Source organism: Xiphophorus hellerii, chromosome 5 (genome assembly GCF_003331165.1).
Source record: "Xiphophorus hellerii strain 12219 chromosome 5, Xiphophorus_hellerii-4.1, whole genome shotgun sequence".
In the NCBI taxonomy this organism is placed as follows: Eukaryota; Metazoa; Chordata; class Actinopteri; order Cyprinodontiformes; family Poeciliidae; genus Xiphophorus; species Xiphophorus hellerii.
Genome location: NC_045676.1, coordinates 21,502,769 through 21,526,241, shown reverse-complemented (window position 1 = coordinate 21,526,241; position 23,473 = coordinate 21,502,769). Strand labels below are relative to the sequence as shown.

The following is a 23,473-nucleotide window of genomic DNA, read 5'->3' as shown; positions in this document are numbered from 1 at the left end:
AAAAAACAATGTATCGTTAAGGAAAACTGAATGAGTGTGGTAAGTAGATCTCACAAACAGCACATATTTTTGCTATGCTGTCACTTGCATATACAGTGCAGTTGAATATTGGTTGCATTGGTCATGCAGTAGTAGGTACATGCTCACATCACAGCTCACTGAGTATATAGTTGCCACTGGTGTATTTTGCAGCTGAGTTAATCAAAACCTTATTTTGATTAATAGTTCAGATTAATGATACAAATTCAGATTTAGGTCAGTTAGTGTGATTATACACTTTCATCTGTGCACATGTTTGTAAAATCTGCAGTTCTCAGGCAAAGACAGTATAAGGATGTAGTAGCGCAATTATGTGCTTATAAAGGGTTGTTCCACTCCTTTTCCTCCTTGGTTTCCCATTGGCTTTTAGACCATTGCAAGAGTCTATATTTTCCCTGCTGATCTTTGCTTTTTTGTAGGTTCTTGGCATAACGTGACCTCCAGTCTCTCTCAAACGAAGCTTTAATATGCTCTAGGATTGTTGCTCCGGTGTCTTTGGTACTGTCTTTCATTCTGACAACCAGTCCCACTCCTGCATTTATTGCAAAGTCGCTCCCGACCCAGTCGTGGGTTCCTGTGAACCAAAACAAAGATAAAGTCTTGTAGTTAATAAGTATGTTTTTCCAGCCTTTATCAGAAATGTTTATAAATCGGTGCATAACTATTTAATGTATCTCTTGTTATGGCACCTATTTAAACCCTTTGCCTAATACACTTCACCTCAGTTTCTGGCAGTTTTAGATCGTCCATGCTGACTTAATATATAAGGCAAACATCAAGAAATCATATTGTGCTTGTTGTGTAAAAAAAAAAAAAAAAGAAAAAGAAAAAAAAAGGAAAACCAGACGGTAGATTGGCAAATATATTCTCACCACTAGGACTCTTCCACATTTTGTAATGTTACGATCACAAACTTTTATATATTTTATTTGAAATGTATTTGATAACTTAAAGTACTGCATGATTTGTTTTTTGTATATTTTTCTTACACATTTTTTACATTGTTTTTGGAATACAAAGTACAAAACTGGTTCAATTAAAAGATTAACACACTTCTGATAACTGAATGATGAAGAACTTTCTGAACATGTATTGGTCAGTGAACAGTAATGTTCTTCCATTTCAAAATATGCTGATGCTATTTGCGTAGTGACGTAATTGTATTACAAGTAGCATCCATTAAAAACCCAATTCTGACACTGCATACCGAGGTAGACAGCGTTGTCGGTCACCATGTACTTGTTGTGGTTGAGACCCAGTTGAAAGTCCTCCTTCTGCTCCTTGTGACTGAAAAACCTCTGTGAAGTCATGAAATCCATTCAATTCTGTCACTGAATGATAAAAAAGACGTACAACGAGACTAAGTTACAACGTCCACTGATTCACCTACCACCTCCAGGGAACAGTTGTGAAGCTGCATGCACAGAGTCTTGAGGGAGGTCACAAAGTTAAAGGTGAGGGGGTGAGTTTTCTTCCAGAAGCTTATGAGCAGGCGGACCTTGACTCCTCTGAGCACCACAGCTTCTCTGATCAGCTCATCGATAGGCGACCAATACCTGCAGACAGTTTTTAGAAATGAATTTCCCCCATTTCCAGTTGCTGCGCTCAGGATATTGAGCTTACCCATCTGTGCCACAGAAACAAGCCCAAACTAGATTCATAAGTGTTGCCCAAAAAATCTAAGTGTCAAAGCTTTTCCACATTCACACACCTTGTGACTGAAGTGCCTCTGAAACTCCTTTTGACCAGAGGAAGATAATCGGTGACAGAAATGAAGACAAACGTCTTTGCGCTCTGGATGACTTGATGGATAGCGTCTAAATCTCTTGTACGATCTTTGGGACAGAAGTGTTCAGGGGAGGTCTGGAGAAAGGATGTAGCAAATAGAAAGGCATCTGCTTAAATTTTAAAAAATAAATAAATAATTTTAAAAAAAGTACAAGATCTACCAGATCAGAAAGGATGTTTATTTTATTAATTTAAATTTTTAGTGATAATTGTCCAGATACAGTAGTTCCTTCTTTGTTTTCTCCATAATTAGCAGTAGAGAAAACAAAGAAAACAATGATGCCCCTTCTACAGCCATTAGATCATCATAAGAGGAAGCGGGGCCAAAGAGGCGTTTGAAGCATCCAGAGGCCTGTGACGGCATCATTCTATAGGATGATAAATGTGCTAAACACAACTAATAAGTGTATTGTAGCTTGGAGGGTAGCAAGATCTATTGCCATCAAACTAGGCTATGGCACTGAAAGAGTCAGACTCAAGGTGCTGCTCAGTGTGACGCTGACATGATTAATTGTTCCATGTGTGCATGTGTTGTAAGTTTGTAATGAACGTTTCTATAAAGAGAGTCAAACATGAGATGCTTGCAAACATTTTACGCAGACTAGAACAACAGTAAAAAGTTTACTACACAAATTTAGCATTGAATTATAGCTCATCTGGTGATAAAATTTAAATACATTTTCTAAAAAATGTATTTTTAGAAAACATGACCTGGGTAGCATCCCTATTCTAGTGAACCTCAGTCTTCTGTGATTGCTCAGTCCTTGTGCTGTAAACTACTTTTCGCTTCATGTTGAATGAGTTGTGCAAAATGTCTTATGAGACTGTAACGCGATAGTGCATTTGCATCATTATTATTTGTGCACCAGGTTCTTTTTTCTCTTTTACGAGGGAATTTGTGAAATGTTTAGACTGATGGCTTATGTTTCTTTTGTGAAATTAATTCTCTGTTGGGTACTAATCTTTTGTGAAAGCAACTAAAGTGACAGTGCTTGAGTTATGTCAGAAAATGTCTAAGGATAAATGAATAGTATATTGTATCTTATTGTATGCTATCCTACCATAAAATACCATATTACATCACAATCATATTACATTATAGCACATAGTATTGCATTGCCTCATATCATTTTGTATCACCCTGTATGACAATGCATAATAACAATAACCCATTTGCATAATTTCTCATTGCATGCTGTCCTTCATGATATTGTATTGTTTGTATTTCATTGTATGGTACGGCATTGCACATATTGTATCAAATCTCTCATTGCACCAAATTGTAATGCACTGTACTGAATTGTATTAAAAAAGTGCCGTACTGTAGTGCATGACAGATCACATCACACTATATTGTATTCTATTTTTGGGGGTGTGTCACATTATATCCCACAGTATCACCTTTACTAGATTTGAATGTGTTGAATTATATCTCAACACACTGAATGTGCTCTTTTTTATCCTAATGTATTGTATTGCACTGTATAATGTTGTTTCTCGTCGTATCAAACAGTATCTACTGTCTGGTATCACATCCTATAGTACTACATAAGTATCGTATAGCATTGAATCACATCGCATCATATCACATCATTGTGTTCATTGTATTATTTTGCATTGTATTGTGTGGTAGTGTGCCATATCTTATGGTTTTGATATTGATTTCACTTGTACATATATATATATATATATATATATATTTATATATATATATATATATATATATATATATATATATATATATATATATATATATATATATATATATATATATATGTAGCAGCATAAATGGTACGCTGCCACTTTAAGATCAATTTCAGCTGCTGCATATAAGCAGGTCTCTACCTGCCACATGACTACTTGCGTCATGACGTCAACTCATTTTGCTTAGTTTGTTTGCTGAGCTGTGCTGGGTAAGCGTGGCTGTTTCTTTGTTTGTCAGCTTTTATCATAGCCATTAATGCAAGCTGGTTTGATTTGTTTAGCCTCCCTTGCTGTGCCTCCAACTCCTGGACCAATTTGTTCGGTTGTTTGCTGCCGGTAAGGTAAGCGCTAGCATGGCTAGGTAACATCCGTCTCATGTAAACGAAGCCTTTATGTAGTATTCTGTTACAGCTGCGCTCCGTAGGTGAACTTGTGGATCTGTTAATCTGGCCGTGTGGTAATTTACAGGTAAGCAGCTACCATAAGTCATAGTTTTTATCAGCAGTTGTATTAATAATCTACTTTATTTTTTAGCCTCCTGCCGAGTCCCTGACAACTATTCTATTTGGATGTACACTCGCTGCTGTTTTGCCTACGTTGAATTGTTTTAAAAGATTTGTATGAACTTTCCCCCGCTGCCGGGAGTATTGATGGCACCACAAACGGGATAAAAAAAGCAATCTTGTAGTGCTATTGTATCACTGTTTTACTCGTATTGTTTCATTTTTTTGTCTTTCTTTTAGGGACTGAGGCTTCTGTGGTGGCGGTGGTGACCCCTGGTGGCGGTGTCTTGTCTTGTGTGTTTTGTTGGAACACCCCTTTTTGTGTGTGTGTGTTTGCCGTGTCTTTGTAGTGTCCAGGGTGATCCCTTTTCTTCACTGGATGTTGCCCCTTTCCTCACTACTCTCCCCCCACTGGTAAGCCTCAGTTTCCTTTGACATTTAAACATTTTATAATCAACTTTATTAAAAAGACATTCACTGTTTTAACTATTCAATTTCAGGTTATTGTGAATTTAAACAACCCGTTAAAGTTTAATAAATTTTTTGTAGAACTGTCTGAATCTTGTCTCATTCCCAGTAGAACGTACCTGTGTCCTTATTATTATTCTATTTTCCTGGAGTTATTCCAGGTGGCGTTGTCGGTTTCCCTTATCTTAAACTTTAACATCTTACATTTGGGTTTCAAAATAAAGAAAATCCACCCCAGGTTGCCACATATATATATTTCATTTTGACAACAGCTACACAAGAAAAATACCTAAAATGTAACTTTCTCAGGACATAAGCATGCAATACAGCTTCTGATCGTAAAATAATGCGTTCCTTACAGACAAATAAGCGGTAGCCGGTGTGGTATTGAGCTGCAGCTGCAGGGCCTCATGTTTCCCGTAGAGGGCTGTAACTCTCTTCGACCAGATGGAGGGGATATAGTCCCTGTCATGAAGCTGCCAGTAAAATGAAAAAACTCTGTGGAGGTCCAGAGCGAGACAGCTGCAGTTATACACCACCACTCCAAGTTCTTTCCTCTGTGGGGTGTCAGAGGAGGAAAAAAAAGCAGAGCGAAAACATGATGCAGCAGGAAAGTTGGCGTCTCTCGTGCACACACTTTCTGAGACAACTACATATCTTGACCATCAAGATAGAGCCAGCCTTTAACTGCACTAACTTAGAAGTTTTCTGTCTGCTGCTGTTGTTGAGGAGTTTAGCTCACTTATCCTCATAACTTTGCTTCGCTACGTTCAGGTCTGCAGATGTTTGTTTCTGCACTGTGTTTTTTTCTGAGCTGTCACAGCGTTCGTCAGGTTTAGGTGTGGACATTGACTGGATTTTGTTTTCCTTCTTTATGTTTTACGACATTATGTTTCTACATAAATTCTCCTGTACACCAAATGGATATTCTCGAACATAAGTGTGTTTTTTCCTCTCCTTTGTCTCATTACATTTGGCTTTGGTTGTAGCTCCATACACTGCTGAGACATCAAAACAGCTACATAATGACTTTAGTGTTCCAACTTCATTAATGTTTAATGGATTGCCCTCTACAATGAATTAAACCCTAAATAAAAAGAGGAATGCTACTTTTCTTTCTGGGCAGCCACCTTAGGGCACCCTTGAGGCCTGTTAAGATGCAGGTATGGATTTTGTGTGTGGCTAAAATTGACTGCAGACCCGTGATACTTGACAACTCAAAGGCTACAACAATGCAAGCCCAGCTCATGTTTGTTGTTACCTTGGACAGTGACCTCCAGTCCATTTCAGCGCTTCCCATGTAAATGTGCGTCCGATCCACTATCCAGAATGAGGAGTGGAGGCCTCCTTTGGTGAGAGCTGTCATATTGACAAAACGAACCTGGGCATCTACAAACAGCAGAGACAAGTTTTATTAGAAAAGGTCTGAAATAATAAGGATAGAACGGTGGAAATATGCCAACTGGCCTCGTGTTGTGTGAGATATGAGAGAAGGCAGCAGTGCTGACAAAGTGATTTACAGAAAACTTTTAATAGATCTGCCAATCTGAAGGCTGATTCTTACAATAACTTGCTAAAGTATTCCTACCCATTGACTTTTTGCATAGTTTATCACAATGCAACCATAAGGTGGCCAGAAAATTAGACACGTTTTGCCTTTTTTTTCCCATTTTATTTTAAAATAAAACTCTGATTGTGTGATGCACATTTGTATTTTGTGCAGCCACTTGTCATAAACCACCTTATCTAGAGAGTGAAGTTGTTGCCCAACCCTCTTAAAGCTGCAGTATGCACCTATTATAAACAAAGTGTTTTTGTTTTTACATTTTTGTTGAAACTCTCACTATGTTGTGATAGTATAACATGAGAAATAATCTGAAAAAATTGAGCTCTTTTGCCATTTCCCAATGCTGTTAACATTATTTACAGAAATACAGCAGTCAGTCACAAACAACCAATCAGAACCAAGAAGAGGGTCTTAGTGCATCTAATGTTTTTTATTCCAGAATTGTCTTCTAATTTTATGTATCCATTTCCTCATCAGCGTGGCCTTGGTTGTTTGTTTGTTTACTGACATTAGAGTAGCTGATTTCATATGGACCGCTCACATACGGCTTATGAAAGGTAACTGGTTGCACTGGGTTTTCTTCAGAGCCATCAGTTAAATCTACTAAATACAAATGTCTAAGAGTTTTATCCTAAAAATGTGTAAACCTATGTATTAGTCTGTAAAACATTCACTGGGATTTGTGCTTGCAATGTGACAACATGTGAAAAATTTAAAAGCCTGTGCTTCAATTTTAAGGCAGTGTAGTGTGAACCTCAGTTTTCTTCTTGACAAACTAGTGCAGATGGTTCCAACTAGTTTCACAAAGTCTCTCTGACACAACAGGATCTTGCTTAAAAAGTAGAAAATGCCCTCAGGTTGGAAGGGTAAAGACATATAAATTGTAGTCGTCATTTGTCACAGTAGTATAAGAAATAGCAATTATATGGTTGAAATGTGACAGGCACTCACTGTGTGCTGCCAAGGCTTTCAGCTCGGAAGAGTTTGTCAGACTACTGGCAATCTTCAGCTTAACCCCACGAGATTTCAGCCTGAGCAGCCTCTGGAACAGAAGCTGACCCTGAGGAAGAGAGAGACATTCTGTTCTGCTCTACTCCAGGATTTCAGCAGCGTTTCTGTCTTTCCAAAGGGCAACACTTACATTTCAGCAGCTCTAACCTCATTAAAAAGATGACACGGGTGTTTAATTAAAAATAATTGCGTCTGCTCAGTTAGGACGCTTAAAAATGACTGTTTTGTTTAGTTTTGTGCAGAGCGATGCGTACCTGTGCTGCAGTGTCGGGTGTTGGCTCCAGATCCCAAGCATTTAAATCCCAGACAGACGACACCACCTCCACTGAGAGCTTTGCTTGTTCTAGTAGTGAGTGGAAGCCAACAGAAAGAGGAATGTGATGCCTGCCATCCACGTGGAGGGAGAGGTCATCTGGGATGTTCTCCGCGAGCACGATCCTGAAAGAAACAATTTCTTTTGTCCTTTTGCAGTACCACTGAGATCTCTGGGGGGATCTTTTTTTAATCTTATCACCAGTAATCTAACATGATTTTTCTTTTCACTAAGAACTGTAACCTGAAAATAAAAGCACAGCTGAGTTGAGAAGTGTAGATTTTCACTACAGGATTTTGCAAAACATTTGAAACTTTGAAAAGCACTCAGTAATGACAAAAATTAAATAAACAAATTTTATTTTAGTGTATCGCAGGAGTAACTAGCTTATCAAATTGCATTGCAGCAAACACCAGTGGATAAGTCGACATCAGTTATGGAGCATTCAAGTTGCACCTCAGTGGGAAGTTGTTTGACCTTTTGGCGTTCCTCTCTGAGAAGCCCAAAATGTTTTTTTTCTTGTTAATTTTGATGAGTACGTCTTGCAGTGAAAAAATAATTTCAGACCATTATGTAAGACAAACAAAAAAGGATATTAAATATTCAAATGCCAAAGTACTAAAAAATATGTTCATTTAGTATATAACATACATACTCAACATTTAGTCTGGGCTTTTTTTGCATGGATTATTATTAATGCATTCTCTATGAGGTCCAGGGTAAGGCTGTTTTTTCCCCCAGTCTAGCACAGTGAAACTACCTTCATTGAGCCAGGTATAGGTACTTTTGATAGAGTTAACAGGGACAAAGTCCTGGACATTAAATCATCATCTCCACAATACAGATCTGTCAGTAGAAGAAAGCATTAAGTTCTCTAAAAATTCCCTGAAAGATGACTTGAAACACAGTCGACAAGTATCAGCAGATGACACCCAGATCATCAGTGACTGTGGGAACTTTACACTGGACCTCACGTTCTACAGCAGCAGTGAATTAACACTCACAAGGGGTGAGACAGATGTAGCCCATTCAAACACCTGAATCCTGTCAGGGCTCCAGTTATCCCTGTTGCTTGTGCTTATGCCACAAGTTTTCCTTCCACTCAGCTTTCCATCAACATACTTGGCTGCATTAATCTGTGAATAGGTGACTTGTATAGCTCTCTGCTAAGGGTGCCAATGACTGTCTGCTAAACGACTGTTTTATTCCAACTTTCCAGGGAAACAGATTTTTTATTTTTTTTTTAAATGAAATTACACTTTCAAACTTTATCTTCGGGCCTTCCCTGTTTGCAGAACTTCTCACCTGCAGTCTCTGCTGCAGTTTTCCTCTGTGATCCCATCCTCACTGTCCCCCCAGATGTCCACGGAGGAGAAGATGAGCACCATCAGCACAGCAGAGCAGCAGAAGAGGGCCAGGGTGGCTATGCACTTCTGCTGGGTCTGGAAGACAAGTAAAAGACAAACTAAAGTCTAGAGGGGCTGGGGAGGTTGCACCTAGTGAAAACGATCAGTATGCTAATGTCTTCAGTCGATCCAATTGATTAGAACTTAGGAGTCCTGATCGATGGGACTACTATGCGACAGCTAGAAGCCATATGTGTCCAGAAACAGTGCAGAGTCCAGAGTGCTCCAGGTTAGTCCCACCAGATAAAAAAAACCCCAAAACACCTCACTTTTATTTATAAGACCATGCCTGGACTCTTCCCTCACATCAATGATCTAATATTGATTCATATTCATTGCATTCATATGATAATTTCTTGCTCTCTGTCCCATTTCCCTGCAGAAACTAATTCTGTGTTTAGTTTTGCACAGAATTGGGAAAAAGGAGCCTTTGTTTATTCTGTTCTGGCTACATGGAGCATACTGCAAAAAGACTTATTTCATTGAGCACTTTTATGTTCATGCTTACAGAACTAGAGACGACTTCTTTAACTTGTGACTGTTTTGAATAATTAGTTGTATGGCATTTTAATTGTGTAACTTGTAATTGTTGTATAACCTTTGCTATCTCTTGGCCAGGACTCCCTTGAAAAAGATGTTGTTGTTTTTTTTTTTTTAAATCTAAGTGGGACTTTCCTTATTTTAAAAAGATAAAATACAAACAAAACAAAAACTAGTTGAGTTGAACCCTCTGGAGCTGAGGCAGTCATAAAGAATATATTGGAAAACTCTTCCTCCTGCTTTATTGTCCAACACATCCTCAGGTGAAGAGAAACTTATGAACTCAGTCCCAGGATGGATAGAGACGGCACTGTGTGTGTGTTTTTTTCTTTTTCTGAAAAGCAATATATCAGCGGATGTACTTGTGTGCATAAACATGCCTGCCCGGTATATTGCACACAGTTGCTGCAATATGTTTGGAATGACATTCGGGTTGTCGGAGGTTATAACACCACAGCCCCGACACGGCGGCAGGAGTCCTGAATCTCTCAGTGAGGTAACTGTGTTTTGCTTACAGCTGCAGGATTTTTCTCCCCCATCTCATTCCCTCGGTTTGGCTATGTCTGTTTGGGGCGCTGTCAAAGTCCCATTACTTATTCTCTTTTGAGCGTTTGTTCAGTCCAGTCAATTTCATCTCACTGATGCACTCGGCTGCGCACGCACCTCCGGAGGCAACGGCTTTCATCAAGACAAAAATAATAAACATTATTCAGCAGCCTTCCGTGGAGATGCGGGCTGCGGGATGTTTCTGTCTCCGGGAACGAGGCTTGGCATTTGGAGCTCTTCGTTTCGTTCAACCGTGTCAAGGACCAGAAGTGACAACGTGGATGTCTGTGTGGCCGCGAAGGAAATGAAGCGTCATGAATCAGAAATAGTCTGACAGGTAGAAACAGGCCAGTAACTCACACAGTCTACTTATAAGTCCCCCCCACCCACATACAATAATACAGCAGCTGATTTACAGTAGCCAGTAAAAACCGGCTGACAAGGCTGGAAACTGGCAGAGTTTTATACAACTGCTGCTTGTTGGTTTAAGATGAATTAACGCACAGAATTTTTTTTATAAGAAAAAACTTCGGTATGGAATATACATGACAATATTTTTCAATTATGGAGTTAGAACAGGATAAAAACGTGCTAAATATAAGTAAACCATATTAAATTATTCCTACATTTAACAGACTCGTTTTGTTTGCCACAATAAATACATTTTTCATTTTTCCCATCCTTTTTTTTTGGTATTTATTTATGAATTTACTCATTTTCACTTATTTATTTACTTCCATGAAAAACCTGACCACAAAGGCAGGAGAAGAGAATTTGGGAAATGTAAAAGATTTCCTCACATTCTTCAAATTAACTTTAAGAATCCTTCTTTAAAACAAAGAGCACACTGACCAAAGAATAAAATTATTTCTGTCACAACCCAATTTATGGAATTTAAAACAGAGTTAAATAAAATACAACATTTAAGAAATAAATCCTACTGAAACCTGCATCCCACATTCCTCTGGTTTGACGTGTTTAGTTTTGAATGGAAAAAAATAAATGTTATGAATTTAGGCTTTGAACATACAAAGAGAGACAAACTGTGGTGGAGAGAGCTGTGAGCATCACCTTGACGGGCTCCTGCGGGGCGGGTCCTGCCATGAGAGCAACACTACTCCTTCAAACTTCTCCGACGGATGTGAACCAGCAACTCAGTCCCACATGTCTGTGCTGCTCTTCGTCTTCATTCCTCCCATCCACCTCACATCTTCTCTCTTTGCTGCCGTCTCCATCTCTCTGCTTCTTTCCCGACCAGAAAGGGCGTGTGTGTGTGTGTATGTGTGTGGGGGGGTGCACGCCGGGGTGTGTGTGTGTGTGTGTGTTCCTCAGCTCTCGGTTCTTCACACATCCTCAAACGTCCAGGCTCTCTGTGTTTCTGCTACTCGCTGGAGGAGGAGAGAGAGAAAGATGGAGGGCCAACCCCCCACCCTCTCTCTAACGACCGATGCAGCGCTCCTTTGCCTCCTCCCTCCTCTTCTTTCTTCTGGATCTCCTCATTATCTCTCCTGTGTGTGTAAAACTTGTGACAGAGACCATTTGGCTCGGGCAGGACATAATATTCTTTAAGACTCTGAAACTGTTCTGGACGCTCATTATGGTGCCTGCACATTTTCCCCACAGAGCTGCTCGCGAGAAAACAGTTAGTAGCTTCTGTGAAGCTTCATCTCATGGCACACATGAGTCAGCACTATACGGTCAAACCCGATCACCGCTGTGCTTAAATTATTGTGCTTTTCAGTTCACTATTTCACTGCATTTACTTACATTTCACTTCTGCTGCTCCAGTTTCAATGGGCTGCCTCTTCCTGTGGCACAAAAACACTTCGGCGGGAATCCGATGAAATACGCACACACTGTATTTTACTCGACTCCTTCCTCACGAATGAACACAGCTTTGCCTGATGGCAAAATAACAACATATGCTGCTGACTGCAGGCAATCTGTGATTCTATTTATCAGCCCAGCACTTTGCACTGAGAAAAGTTGAATGAGTGTAAATGAGGAAGCCCATTTACCAGTAGAGTTGTAGTTATTGGACAGAGAAGGAGATATAAACAGACCTACATTCTTGTTATTTTTGAGTTTAACTTGGTAACTTTGGTTCCTTTCATTTCAGTGAATTTCTCTATTTTGGGTTTTTAGTTTCTATATATAGTGTTACTTTTTTTCTTTTACTTGGATTCCAGATACAGGACTTCTTTTTTTGTTTTGTGTGTTAGAAGATTCAGAGAGGCTCCAAATAATTCAGTGTGTTAATATTGATTAAAGATAACACTTTAATTTACGGGGTGTGCATAAGTAAGCAAAGTGCCAACTTTGCATTAAAATGTCATTCATTTGAAAATAATGCAAAGTCGACACTATTAATGGACTTTCAATGCAACTTTTAGAGCAACTTTGCATTAAAAGTGTCATTATTTACTGAATGACACTTCATGATAACAGTCATAGACATTCATAAAGACTCGTTCATGTTTATGACAGTGTCATGTCAGTCTTACCCCGTCAAATAAAGTGTTATCTAATTAAAAAAAAACAGCACATACAAGCTACAAAAAAACAATAACATATTTTACGTTTTTTTTTTCCTGAATGTAATTCAGTGTTTCTTCAGTTATTACAGCTGATCAAGCAGGTAACTTTCAGTCGAGTGAAACATTTACTTTTGAAAACTGTCTTCATTTTCCACTTTCTGTTGCATCCCACGAGTCACACCAACAGAGAGCAGAGCACAGAAAGCTATTAATTGAGTTTTAATTATAAAGACCTACAGAGCACTCGGTGAGGTGGGAGATAAAGACAAAATCATGACAGATGAAACTGCTGTGTTGAGGACAGGTGCCCTCTGCACGCCACGCTGTTTGCAAGAGAGAAAGAAAGAGAGGGAGTAAAACAAGGGGGTGAGACGGAGGTGAGGGAGGCGTATGAGTAACTCCCAGGAGAGGTGAAGGTCCTAAAGCCTCACATATGTGGGCGAGCAAACTTCAATTCAAAACTCGGTGAGAAACACAAAACAAATCCCATCTTCTAAATGCATAATTTCAGTTGAAGCTTGTTACAGCAGGGCTTGATTGTGTGGAGATGAACACGCTGTAGCACATTGACACGATCACGCGTCTTCAAACACTACTTTATGCACTTGACAGTCATTACAGCACAAAAAGTTAATTAATACTCCTTATCTTCACAATCTGCACTGTGAGCAGCATTCTGACTTTGCAGAAAAGTGTACAAATGAAACTGCAAGGAGCTTTAGTTAGTGACAAAGAAAAGATTGCTTTTAACAAAACATGGCAAAGGAAGAAGCTGAGAGTAAACGGTACTAGGACTTCTTTTTTTCACTGAATGTGAACTTTTGTTACTTGACATGTTTGCTCTTTCTGTGCAGTTTTGTGGGATTGTTTTAAAAACACTTTATTAACAATATGTTAGCATCATGTCAGGATCTGAAAATAATGCATGAGAAATTATAAGGAGGGGACAGAAAACCAAATCTGGTATTTATTGTAAATAAATATTTCTGTACTGAGTTCGGCCCAGAAAGAAAACATGAATTATAGCTCTCTTCTCTTGACCAGCTGCTAGTGAGTTTAAGGTCAGATCCAGAGGTCGGATAGAAAGTGAGAGAGTGTCTGCAGAACGCTGCAGGGCGGGGTTTTTAATTGAGTGGCTGTACTCTACCAAATAGGTTCATGTGTCCATTTTTCCCAGTTGGTTAGCCTTTGCTCATGTGCGTCTGGTCCAAATACAGCCTCTTGTTTTCATTTCTCTTGAGCTTTTTCACATTTTATTTCATTTTGCAATAGCCACACTTTGTTGTATTTTGTTGGGAATTAATTTACTAGAACGACACAAAGTAATGCCTTATAAATATGAAATGTTTTACAGTATGAATCAAGTTTCCTCCCAACATCTTAGGCGAGAATTATAATGCACACAATATTTCAGATTTTATTTGTAAAACGTTTTGAAGGCCATTTAATACCTTTTGTTCAAGCGGTACGAATACTTTTGCAAGGCACTGTATCTACACACAGTTAAGCTGACACCTAAATGCTCTCATTTTAAGTGGAGTAAGGTGCCCTTAAATTAAAATATTGACCCTACTACGGCATTGTGAGGATGTGGGTTAAGTAAAAGAAATAAAAAATAAAAAAATCGAAGGGCAGACCCAAACTGCCCCCATGGGAGCAGGATTATTGGGTTTTCTCCATTTCTGGGATTATCAATGAAAAGCAGCTAACAGCCACTCCGAGAATTAGGAAAGATGTAGATGAAGAAATAGCTTTCTGTTTTTACTGCATTTAATTGCAGCAAAACTGGTCATTCTTAGTCAGCAAGAAGCAAATGATGTTTAAATACAGAAGCAAAAACAAAACAAAAATCTTGAGCTGGTTAAATGATACTGTCTGTCATATTCTTCTTACTCTTACCTTTCTGAGTGATGGAATCGGATCCTAACTATTGCTACTAAAGTTTTAAACAAATTAATTCAAATGATTTAATGGGTTGTGTTAATATTTTGAAAGAACTTTGAACTTAACAGAGCTGCCATTTTCCTGAAGGGTGTTGACAACATCCAAAAACATAAATTGTTTTGTTTTTTTTGCAAGCTAAAGACTTGCAAAAAAAGTGATTAGGGTGATAGCAAGGAACCATTCAGACCTTAAAGAAGACTTTGTGCTCATCAAGGAAGATAAATAGTCAAAATGCCAAAGGAAACATGTAAACAAACTGGTCAGCAATTATCATGAGGGTTTGATTTCTGTATTGCTAAAATCTAATTTTCCACTGATTTTTATGGAATGATATAAATCATTTTCCCCATGCAGTTTCGTAATAAAATGTAAATAAAAGCAGGTGAATTTGTCTTTTGTTTACTGATACTCGTTTACATTGTTTTATCATCCCTGACAGATACCTGTCTCGTTTCCAAAGAAAAGCAAATTTCTCCCTGAGATAAAATTATTTATAACCCAAATCTGTATGGTTAATCGATGTTTATCTCTAAATATTATTCACAGCTGAATGGAGATATTTTCTTTTTCACGATGTTCCTGAATAAAAATGGTCAATTTTGGATTTAGTTTACTATAAGTGAAAAAGCAATTTGGTGTCTCCACTTGCAAAAAAACAAAACAAACAAACAAACAAAAAAAGATTTTATACTAATACACACCAAACCTAATTCATATTTTATGATTTTTTTTTAGCCGTTTCTCATTTTTAAATCAGATTCAAATGCATGTTCTGTTTATTTCCTTTCACAAACTTTTATGTTTTCACAATTTAGGATCTACAATGACCTGCAGATGACCTAAATTCTCCCCACAGACTCTTCACTTATTGCCCAGCATGATTTACTGTCTCCATTTACTTCTGTATGAATAATGTCAGCTGCTCTTTCAATGTCTGCTCCTTTGAAGGACCGCTCTCTGTAGGTGTTTAACCTTCACACCAGAAGCAGGCTCGCAAATGTGAGCAGGATATGAGCTTTTTATAACAGTACAGCCTCAGACCAATTTGCTGCTGTGAAGCTGACTGGGCAAGGTGGCATGGCCAGAGAAGTTGGCCCAAAGCCAGTCAGACTGTGGATTGAGGGTAGTTAAAGGCTCAAAAACAAATTTTTCATTTTTGAAGTGTTTGTCAGGGAAACATCAGATTTGCATAACATCATAAAAGCAAGACTGAAGGAAATTACATCCTGGTGTTTACATTGATTCTGAGAAATGTGATGAAGAAATGCCATGCACCGGTTTTGCTCTGTACTTTAACAGGATCAGTTTTCATTTTTACTTGTCACATTGCCTTTGTTGCTGCTTCCATAAAAGGAGAAAAAGGCTTTTTTTCCCTAAAATTAAAGCACCTTCAAGTCTCAAACTAGGGAAGATATTAGATGATTTTTTTTTTCACCATATGAATACACTTTGAAAGCGGAAACATTGTTATTTGGTTGTTTTAACTTCTTCTCTACAAAACGACCAAGTTCCATTGCTAACAGTTGGTGGCGGTCAAGCCAGGAAATTGTCGACACAAACAGTTTGCCAACTGCAGTCGCTGCATTGTTGCAGCTGTGAATACTAATGAACAAACTGCCAGCCCGCTCAGTCTCTGTTGAGGTCACAGTTCAGGAAGCGTCCCTTGACCTGCAGCCTTTTTGAGCATTGTTGTATACAGGAGGATTCAGAGGTCACAGCGGTCTCTCTAGTTCCTGTCCTGTGTCCTTGTGCAGGACGTCACTATCAGACAGAGTCCAGTCTCGTTCTCTGACTCAAGAGATTAATTCAAAGCTGTAAAATGCAAGCGCCACACAAAAAGGCAAACTCGGTTTAACAGTGGCTAATTAAGTAATAACACAACAAGACAGCGACACTCTTTGTATAATTGGTAATTGGGAGAAAATATGAGTATAAAGGTGTCCCCTTTTTAATGTATCTCATTATGTTTGTTTTCATGTTTCTGCTTTTAATAAGTCGTGCCTCATAATAAATAACAGCCAATAAGCATCAAAGCAGCCAGATTATGCCTTGCTGTAAAATTAATCACAAATATTCCCTCTTCTAGAATACACAATACTGTTTTTCAATCTGACATCCAACAACTGCATCGTGTGCTTGTGACTGGTATTAGCCTACTTAAAGACGTAATGCTACGTACTGCTAACAGTGGCGCAAAAAGTGGATATGCACTAAATGCGACGGATCGGGGCGATGGTGGAAAACTTATTCTTAATGTGCTGGAGCGTGATTTTTTTTTCTCCCCATTTAAATCCTGTTGTTGTCTGATAACAGCTAGCTACTGATATCAGACGACATAGGACAGAAAACAAATTAACAGAAAAGGGACAAGGTTAACAAAAACCTTTCCAAAGTGCTTGAAGGATGGTAGGTTAGTTATTTCAGTTTCTAAAGAGGAGGTTTGTAAATATTCAGGTTAGTTTCAGTTGCTAATAAAATGACAGATGACTGTTGTCTTGCAACTGTGTGTTGTAGTTAAATACAGAAACACTAATGAGCTGCACTCCTGATTGTAAATGTGCTCAAAGTCAAAGTATTTTGGGGATTTTCTGAAATTTCTTTCAAAATACACACAACGATTTCATTTCTATGTACCATCTATACTGTACGCTCTGCTGGGGCCCACAAAGCAATCATCTGCTTCAATAGCTTACAATCATCAGCAAGCAGACGCACTGACAATCGGTCCAGTCCAGCCAGTTGTCACCTCTATGCCTCCACCTTCCTTCCAACCAATATCGACAGCTTCATTCCACCAACACCAGTGGAAAGAAGTAAAAGTATAAGTGTTTCAAATCTAAACAGTAAACATGATCCGAGGCAGTCCAGTAAAAGAGTGAGGAACTTGTGGAGAGTGAACCAGTCTACACTCCTGTCCTGGGTGTTTCTGCATAGTGTAAGCCTGTTCTCTCTCTCTGTGTGTACACTTCAGTTCTCTCCATGTACTTCCAGTTCTTCCTACAGCCCAGGAAAATTACCATTGGGTTACTTGGTGTCTGTAAGGTTGTTGGGCATGTATACGTATGGATGTAACCTAAATACCCTGCAATTATAGGTAGCGCAAAAGACGATGGTAGGATGGATGGATGGATAGATGGATGGATGGATAGATGGATGGATGGATGGATGGATGCTTCTGAATCTCAAATGAAAAACTTCAAAAAGGATCAAATTCAAACAGAATGAAGACGATTACGTAGCTTGAATTCAGTCCGGTATTTTTTCTGTTTGCATTACCAGTCAGTCTTTCCCTGGCTTAAAGTCATTTCTGCACAATTTTAATAACTAAGAAAATTCAAGCTTGAAGCCCATTTGAACTATCTTCATCTCAGACCGCTGATTTATTGATCTATCATAAACCTGTGCAGTTTTAATTTAGCGATGGAGTAAACTCTACGCTCTCTGGTTAACTCAGCAAGGCTAATACTTACAGTCTTTCATTTGTGTTAGAAACTCCCCCAAATCCATCTGATGTGTGCGTCTCTGTGCCGTGTCAGGCATCAGTTTGAGCAAGAATACATTAAAAATGAAGGAAGATGTCAAGGAAACCCAGCGGGGGCCAAGCTAACCCTTTTGCTTTAAAGAATTGAAATTGTGAGGTTGGGACGTGGGTCTACAAATTGTTTCGGTGAATGAAGAAGCTTGAATTCAGTCCGGTATTTTTTCTGTTTGCATTACCAGTCAGTCTTTCCCTGGCTTAAAGTCATTTCTGCACAATTTTAATAACTAAGAAAATTCAAGCTTGAAGCCCATGAGGTTGGGACGTGGGTCTACAAATTGTTTCGGTGAATGAAGAAGAAAGTTTTGAATGAGATGTAAATATTCAGAGCATGAGGAGGTGATAACAGTACACTCAGCAGCCATTTTTAATCAGCTTAATTCTAAAAACCGCCAGCATTAAAACCTTATTAGTTGTGAAAATGCTTTTAAAAAGCTTTTTATGTGCAAAATGGTACAATTGTGTGTTCTGCGTTAATCTTTTATATGATCAACACAAGTATTTTTTTCTGCTGCTTGATATAAAGGTCTTTGAGATTGGTGGTTTCCATTTAAACATGCAGTAAAGGTAAAAAGAAAAAAAAAGGTAATCAATTCCTGCAGGAGGCAATGGAGCTCTGCTGCATGTAAAGGCAATTCACCTTCATGAAGACAGATGAATTGCAGGCGTACATACTGAGCAGCATTCCAGTGGAGTCATAGTATGTTAGATTGAATTTCTCAGCATCACATTTACATAAATGCATTTACATTTTACATTATTTTGGTTGGTTATCAGGATTAATTTTTTGCATTTAAAGTCAGTTGAAAACCCTTTTTTTTTTGACTCTCCAAAAAGCAAACATAATTTCAAAACATCTAAGCCACTTGTCAGGCTGCTCACCCGCTCCACTTTGTCTTTATGTCGTAGGAGGATGGTTGCAGAGTAGCCCTGCTGCTGGACGCCGCTGTAGCTGCTGCTTTTCACCTGGGACACGCAGGCCAACAGAGCTGGGGTGGCTTCATCTTGTCCCTCCAGCTGAATATCAGCTGACAGCTCCATTAATGACCTGTGGACTGATGCCTTCTGGTGGGGGGGGGGGGGGTGAAGACACACTCTGATCCACACACAGGAAGACGCTGTCACTTCTGTCCTCCCTTCTGCTCTTTCTTAATCTGTCTTTCAAAAGCTGAATCAGCTGCTTCTGGTCTCTTTGCTGTCTGATGCTCAGTACACACCTCGCTTGTTTGTAGCCAGAAACACCAGAACATGTTCGCTCTCCGATACTCAAAGGGGCGTGTGTGGGTGTGTGTCTTTGTGTGCAGCTCGTCAATGTAATACAGCTTCCCAGGTGGGAGGAGGGAGACAGTAGGCTCCAGTCTGCTCTTCTACAGGATTAAGGTGCAACAAGAGCTTCTGCCTGATTGCGCTGTAGCAGGACCTGATGGGGAATAATGTGATAGCTCAAAGTGTGAGAAGATGTTCCAACATAATGATATATATTCACATAATGTGATTTATCTTTTCCAAAGGTTACTTACATAAAACATCACTACAGTTAGGCACAGAGAATGTCTGAAGGAGTGCAGCCTCAGCTTAAAGCAGTGGTTCCCAAAGATTTTCTTCTGGGCCCCCTACGGATTACAATAAAATCCCCCCAAAAAAGAAAAAAAAATCAAGTGGACACACACATCGTTCAACTAGACATAAACCTATACACATATTTTGTTTTCTAACTCCACTGAAGTTTATTTCACACTTCAGGTTGCAACAAAACACACTACAAACCATCCTTACAGTGAAATACTTTTGTGTAACTTTTCTTTTTTTCATTCATCCATACTGGTTCCCGTGCCTCCCCTGCAATGGCACTGCGCCCCCCCCCCAGGGGGCGCGCCCCACACTTTGGGAACCACTGGCTTAAAGAAACCTTTCGTGCACCACGCTGTGAAGAAAACCACAGACACAAAGGAAGAAATCAAACGTGGTAGCTCAGAAATGTTATTACGCTTTCGGTTTGTGAAGTAGATGCAATCAGTGGTGCAAGAAAAGAGCGACTGAAAAGATTTACTGCAAATCATGTTGTCAGCCTCTGTTATTTGGTGAAAACTACTTATCCTTGTTCACATGTTCTCTTCTGTCTGTAGAACATTAATGTGAAAATATATATGCAGTGAGGCCATTTTTATTCCAGTAACTTCAGAATCAGAATTAGCCTTATTCTCCAAGTTTAGACATAAAAACAAAGAATTTGACCACAATGAAGACACTTGAATTGATACTAAAAGTGTGTGTCCAGGATGTGTGGGGTCTGCATAGATGTTAGCTGCCATTTTCCTGACCCTAGCCCTGTAAAAGTCCTGGATGGGGGGAATCCTCTCTGTAGACTTGATTGTTTGCTGCAGTTTAGACCTGTTTTGTTTTGTCGCTGAGCCAAGCCAGACAGTGATGGACGAAGACGGGACAGAGTGAATAATGGCTGTGAAGAATATGACCAGCCACTTCCCTGGAAGGTCGTTTCACTTGAGTTAACAAAGGAAGTACAGACTGCTGGGCCTTCGGCTGACCAGTGTTGAAACTTTTCCATCTGAACCACCCAGACTTTCACTTTTCCCCCCTCTAATAACCGGAGAGGAAAGGTTTCATCAATAAAAAAGAGTGAAATATGTAAATGCACAACGGAGTAGCATCATTCATCTTTTTTTTTCAGAGTAAGGATAGAGGTGCTAAATCATCGGCGACACTTTCAGTTTCACTGAATATTACACAGGGCACAACTGATGGATGTTTGTATCCATATTCATTACAGTTTCATATGTGCAAGCTCGTTTTTTAACTTTATAGTTAAGAAAGTGCTACAAAAATAGTGACTTCTGCAGCGATATATTCTTTCAAAGCCATTCAATAAATTAGAATATTATTGAAAAGTGAACATTTATTTAAGAACTTTATAACTTAGTCAAACACATTAAATAGATTACACACAAAGGTTGTCAACTTCCAAAAGGTACTTTTAATCTGACAAATGAGCCTAATTACAACATATATTGTAATTTATTGACATGACTGTAAGCAGTGAGAATAATGGTAACCAATTCTAGCACCTTGTAAATTGGTAGGGATTCAGAGAAACCATTTCCACTCCAATGGACACCTGCAGAGGTGCTGATGTGCCCCAGCAGCTGTGCTGAGAGCTGATTGTAGTAGAAGGAAAAAAAACAAATCTTCACACATCTTTCACGGTTTGAGGAAGTGAAGCCGAATGTCTGGAGACATTTAATTAGCTGTGGGTTAACTTTGACATGGTGACCTCTAAAATCCTATTCGTTCTGTAGAAAGTGTGAGAAAAAAACGGCAGTAAGAGGAACAGCTGAGTGTGAGACGTTAGAGACCCAAAGGGATTCTGGGAGGAGGAAGAGGATAAAGGAAACTAAACAGTGACACAGTTTTCTTATTGGCTTATTGTAGAACTGATCTAATAATTTATTATCTTCTGCATAATTTGAAATGAACTCATGATGAAACAAATTGATTTTTCTTATGCAGAATAAGTGGCACAAACTCTTTGGGGTTTTATTCTTAACTCTTGACATCCAAATGTATGAATTATAAAATAATAGAATTTTTTAGCCTTTGTTGGGAACAAAGATTGTTTTTGATAATTTTCTTTCTGGTAACACTTTATTTGAAGGGTTGTGAATAAGACTGTCATAACACCGTCATAAACATGACATAACACCGTCATAAACATGACATGACACCGTCATAAACATGACATGACACCGTCATGAATATGACATGACACCTGTCATAAACATGACACCGTCATGAATATGACATGACACCTGTCATAAACATGACATGACACCATCATAAACATGACATGACACCGTCATAAACATGACATGACACCGTCATAAACATGACATGACACCGTCAGTGACATGACACCGTCATAAACATGACATGACACCTGTCATGAACATGACATCTGTCATGAACATGACATGACACCATCATAAACATGACATGACACCATCATAAACATGACATGACACCGTCATAAACATGACATGACACCGTCATAAACATGACATGACACCGTCATAAACATGACATGACACCTGTCATGAACATGACATGACACCATCATAAACATGACATAACACCGTCATAAACATGACATGACACCGTCATAAACATGACATGACACCGTCATAAACATGACATGACACCGTCATACACATGACATGACACCGTCAGTGACATGACACCGTCATAAACATGACATGACACCGTCATAAACATGACATGACACCTGTCATGAACATGACATCTGTCATGAACATGACATGACACCATCATAAACATGACATGACACCGTCATAAACATGACATAACACCGTCATAAACATGACATGACACCGTCATAAACATGACATGACACCGTCATAAACATGACATGACACCTGTCATGAACATGACATGACACCATCATAAACATGACATAACACCGTCATAAACATGACATAACACCATCATAAACATGACATAACACCGTCATAAACATGACATGACACCGTCATAAACATGACATGACACCGTCATAAACATGACATGACACCGTCATAAACATGACATGACACCGTCATTGACATGACACCGTCATAAACATGACATGACACCGTCATAAACATGACATGACACCTGTCATGAACATGACATCTGTCATGAACATGACATGACACCATCATAAACATGACATAACACCGTCATAAACATGACATGACACCGTCATAAACATGACATAACACCGTCATAAACATGACATGACACCATCATAAACATGACATGACACCGTCATAAACATGACATGACACCTGTCATGAACATGACATGACACCATCATAAACATGACATAACACCGTCATAAACATGACATGACACCTGTCATAAACATGACATAACACCGTCATAAACATGACATGACACCGTCATAAACATGACATGACACCGTCATAAACATGACATGACACCGTCATAAACATGACATAACACCGTCATAAACATGAATAAGTCTTCATGAATATTTATAACTGTTGTCATAAAGTGTCATTCGGTAAATCATGACACTTTTAATACAAAGTTGATATTATTCAAAATGTCTTTCTTATAACTTTACATTAACCAAGAAATCATGATTTGACATAAATTTGTTATAAAAGTATTACTGATTAAAGTTTAGCTTTAATAATATAAAGCTACATAATTTTTAAAGTTAGTAGTACAGCATTTACGCTAATGATTATTACAATTTAAAGCCGTATTCAAGCAGCAACAGCATTTCTTTTAATATGTTAGCCCTGCATAGTGGGGCTGAATGGTGAATTTAAAGTAAATTAAACTCGTTATCTTTCTCAATATGCGCAACACCAAAACTAGTTGTAAAATGATTAATAAAACTACAAATGGGGCTTTCTGGTTTTCACTCAAATTAAATGTTTTTCTCTTACTTTTGTCAGAGGTTTTTGCTGCACCAAAAAATATGTTTTTAAAGCTTTGGCTATGCACTGTACAGGATTAAAGTATC

General features: G+C 38.7%; 1 protein-coding gene across 3 annotated transcripts; it reads right to left on the bottom strand.

Moving 5' to 3' along the window:
• Window positions 1-298: 298 nt before the first annotated feature.
• On the bottom strand, window positions 299-19,167 carry pld5 (phospholipase D family member 5). 3 transcript variants are annotated; one of them, XM_032563248.1, is made up of 10 exons: window positions 18,787-19,155; window positions 8,699-8,835; window positions 7,335-7,518; window positions 7,021-7,129; window positions 5,764-5,891; window positions 4,862-5,059; window positions 1,751-1,902; window positions 1,430-1,595; window positions 1,247-1,337; window positions 299-613 (listed from the first exon to the last, which is right to left on the bottom strand). In XM_032563248.1, exons 1-10 carry the CDS (start codon window positions 18,943-18,945, stop codon window positions 357-359), a joined length of 1,581 nt encoding a protein of 526 aa, XP_032419139.1. In that variant the 5' UTR covers window positions 18,946-19,155; the 3' UTR covers window positions 299-356. The 3 variants fall into 3 exon arrangements, with proteins under 3 accessions (XP_032419139.1, XP_032419140.1, XP_032419141.1); XM_032563249.1 differs by lacking the exon at window positions 18,787-19,155 and adding an exon at window positions 10,957-11,348; XM_032563250.1 differs by having other exon boundaries at window positions 351-613; window positions 1,426-1,595; window positions 18,787-19,167.
• Between the last annotated feature and the right edge of the window lie 4,306 nt (window positions 19,168-23,473).

Excerpts from the sequence above, each read along its gene's own strand:
- pld5 (XM_032563248.1), bottom strand. The coding sequence starts at position 18,945 with ATGGAGCTGTCAGCTGATATTCAGCTGGAGGGACAAGATGAAGCCACC. Across the intron at positions 7,519-8,698 it reads AACTGCAGCAGAGACTGCAG|GATCGTGCTCGCGGAGAACA; the intron begins GTGAGAAGTTCT and ends TGTTTCTTTCAG. Across the intron at positions 7,130-7,334 it reads CACCCGACACTGCAGCACAG|GGTCAGCTTCTGTTCCAGAG; the intron begins GTACGCATCGCT and ends TCTCTTCCTCAG.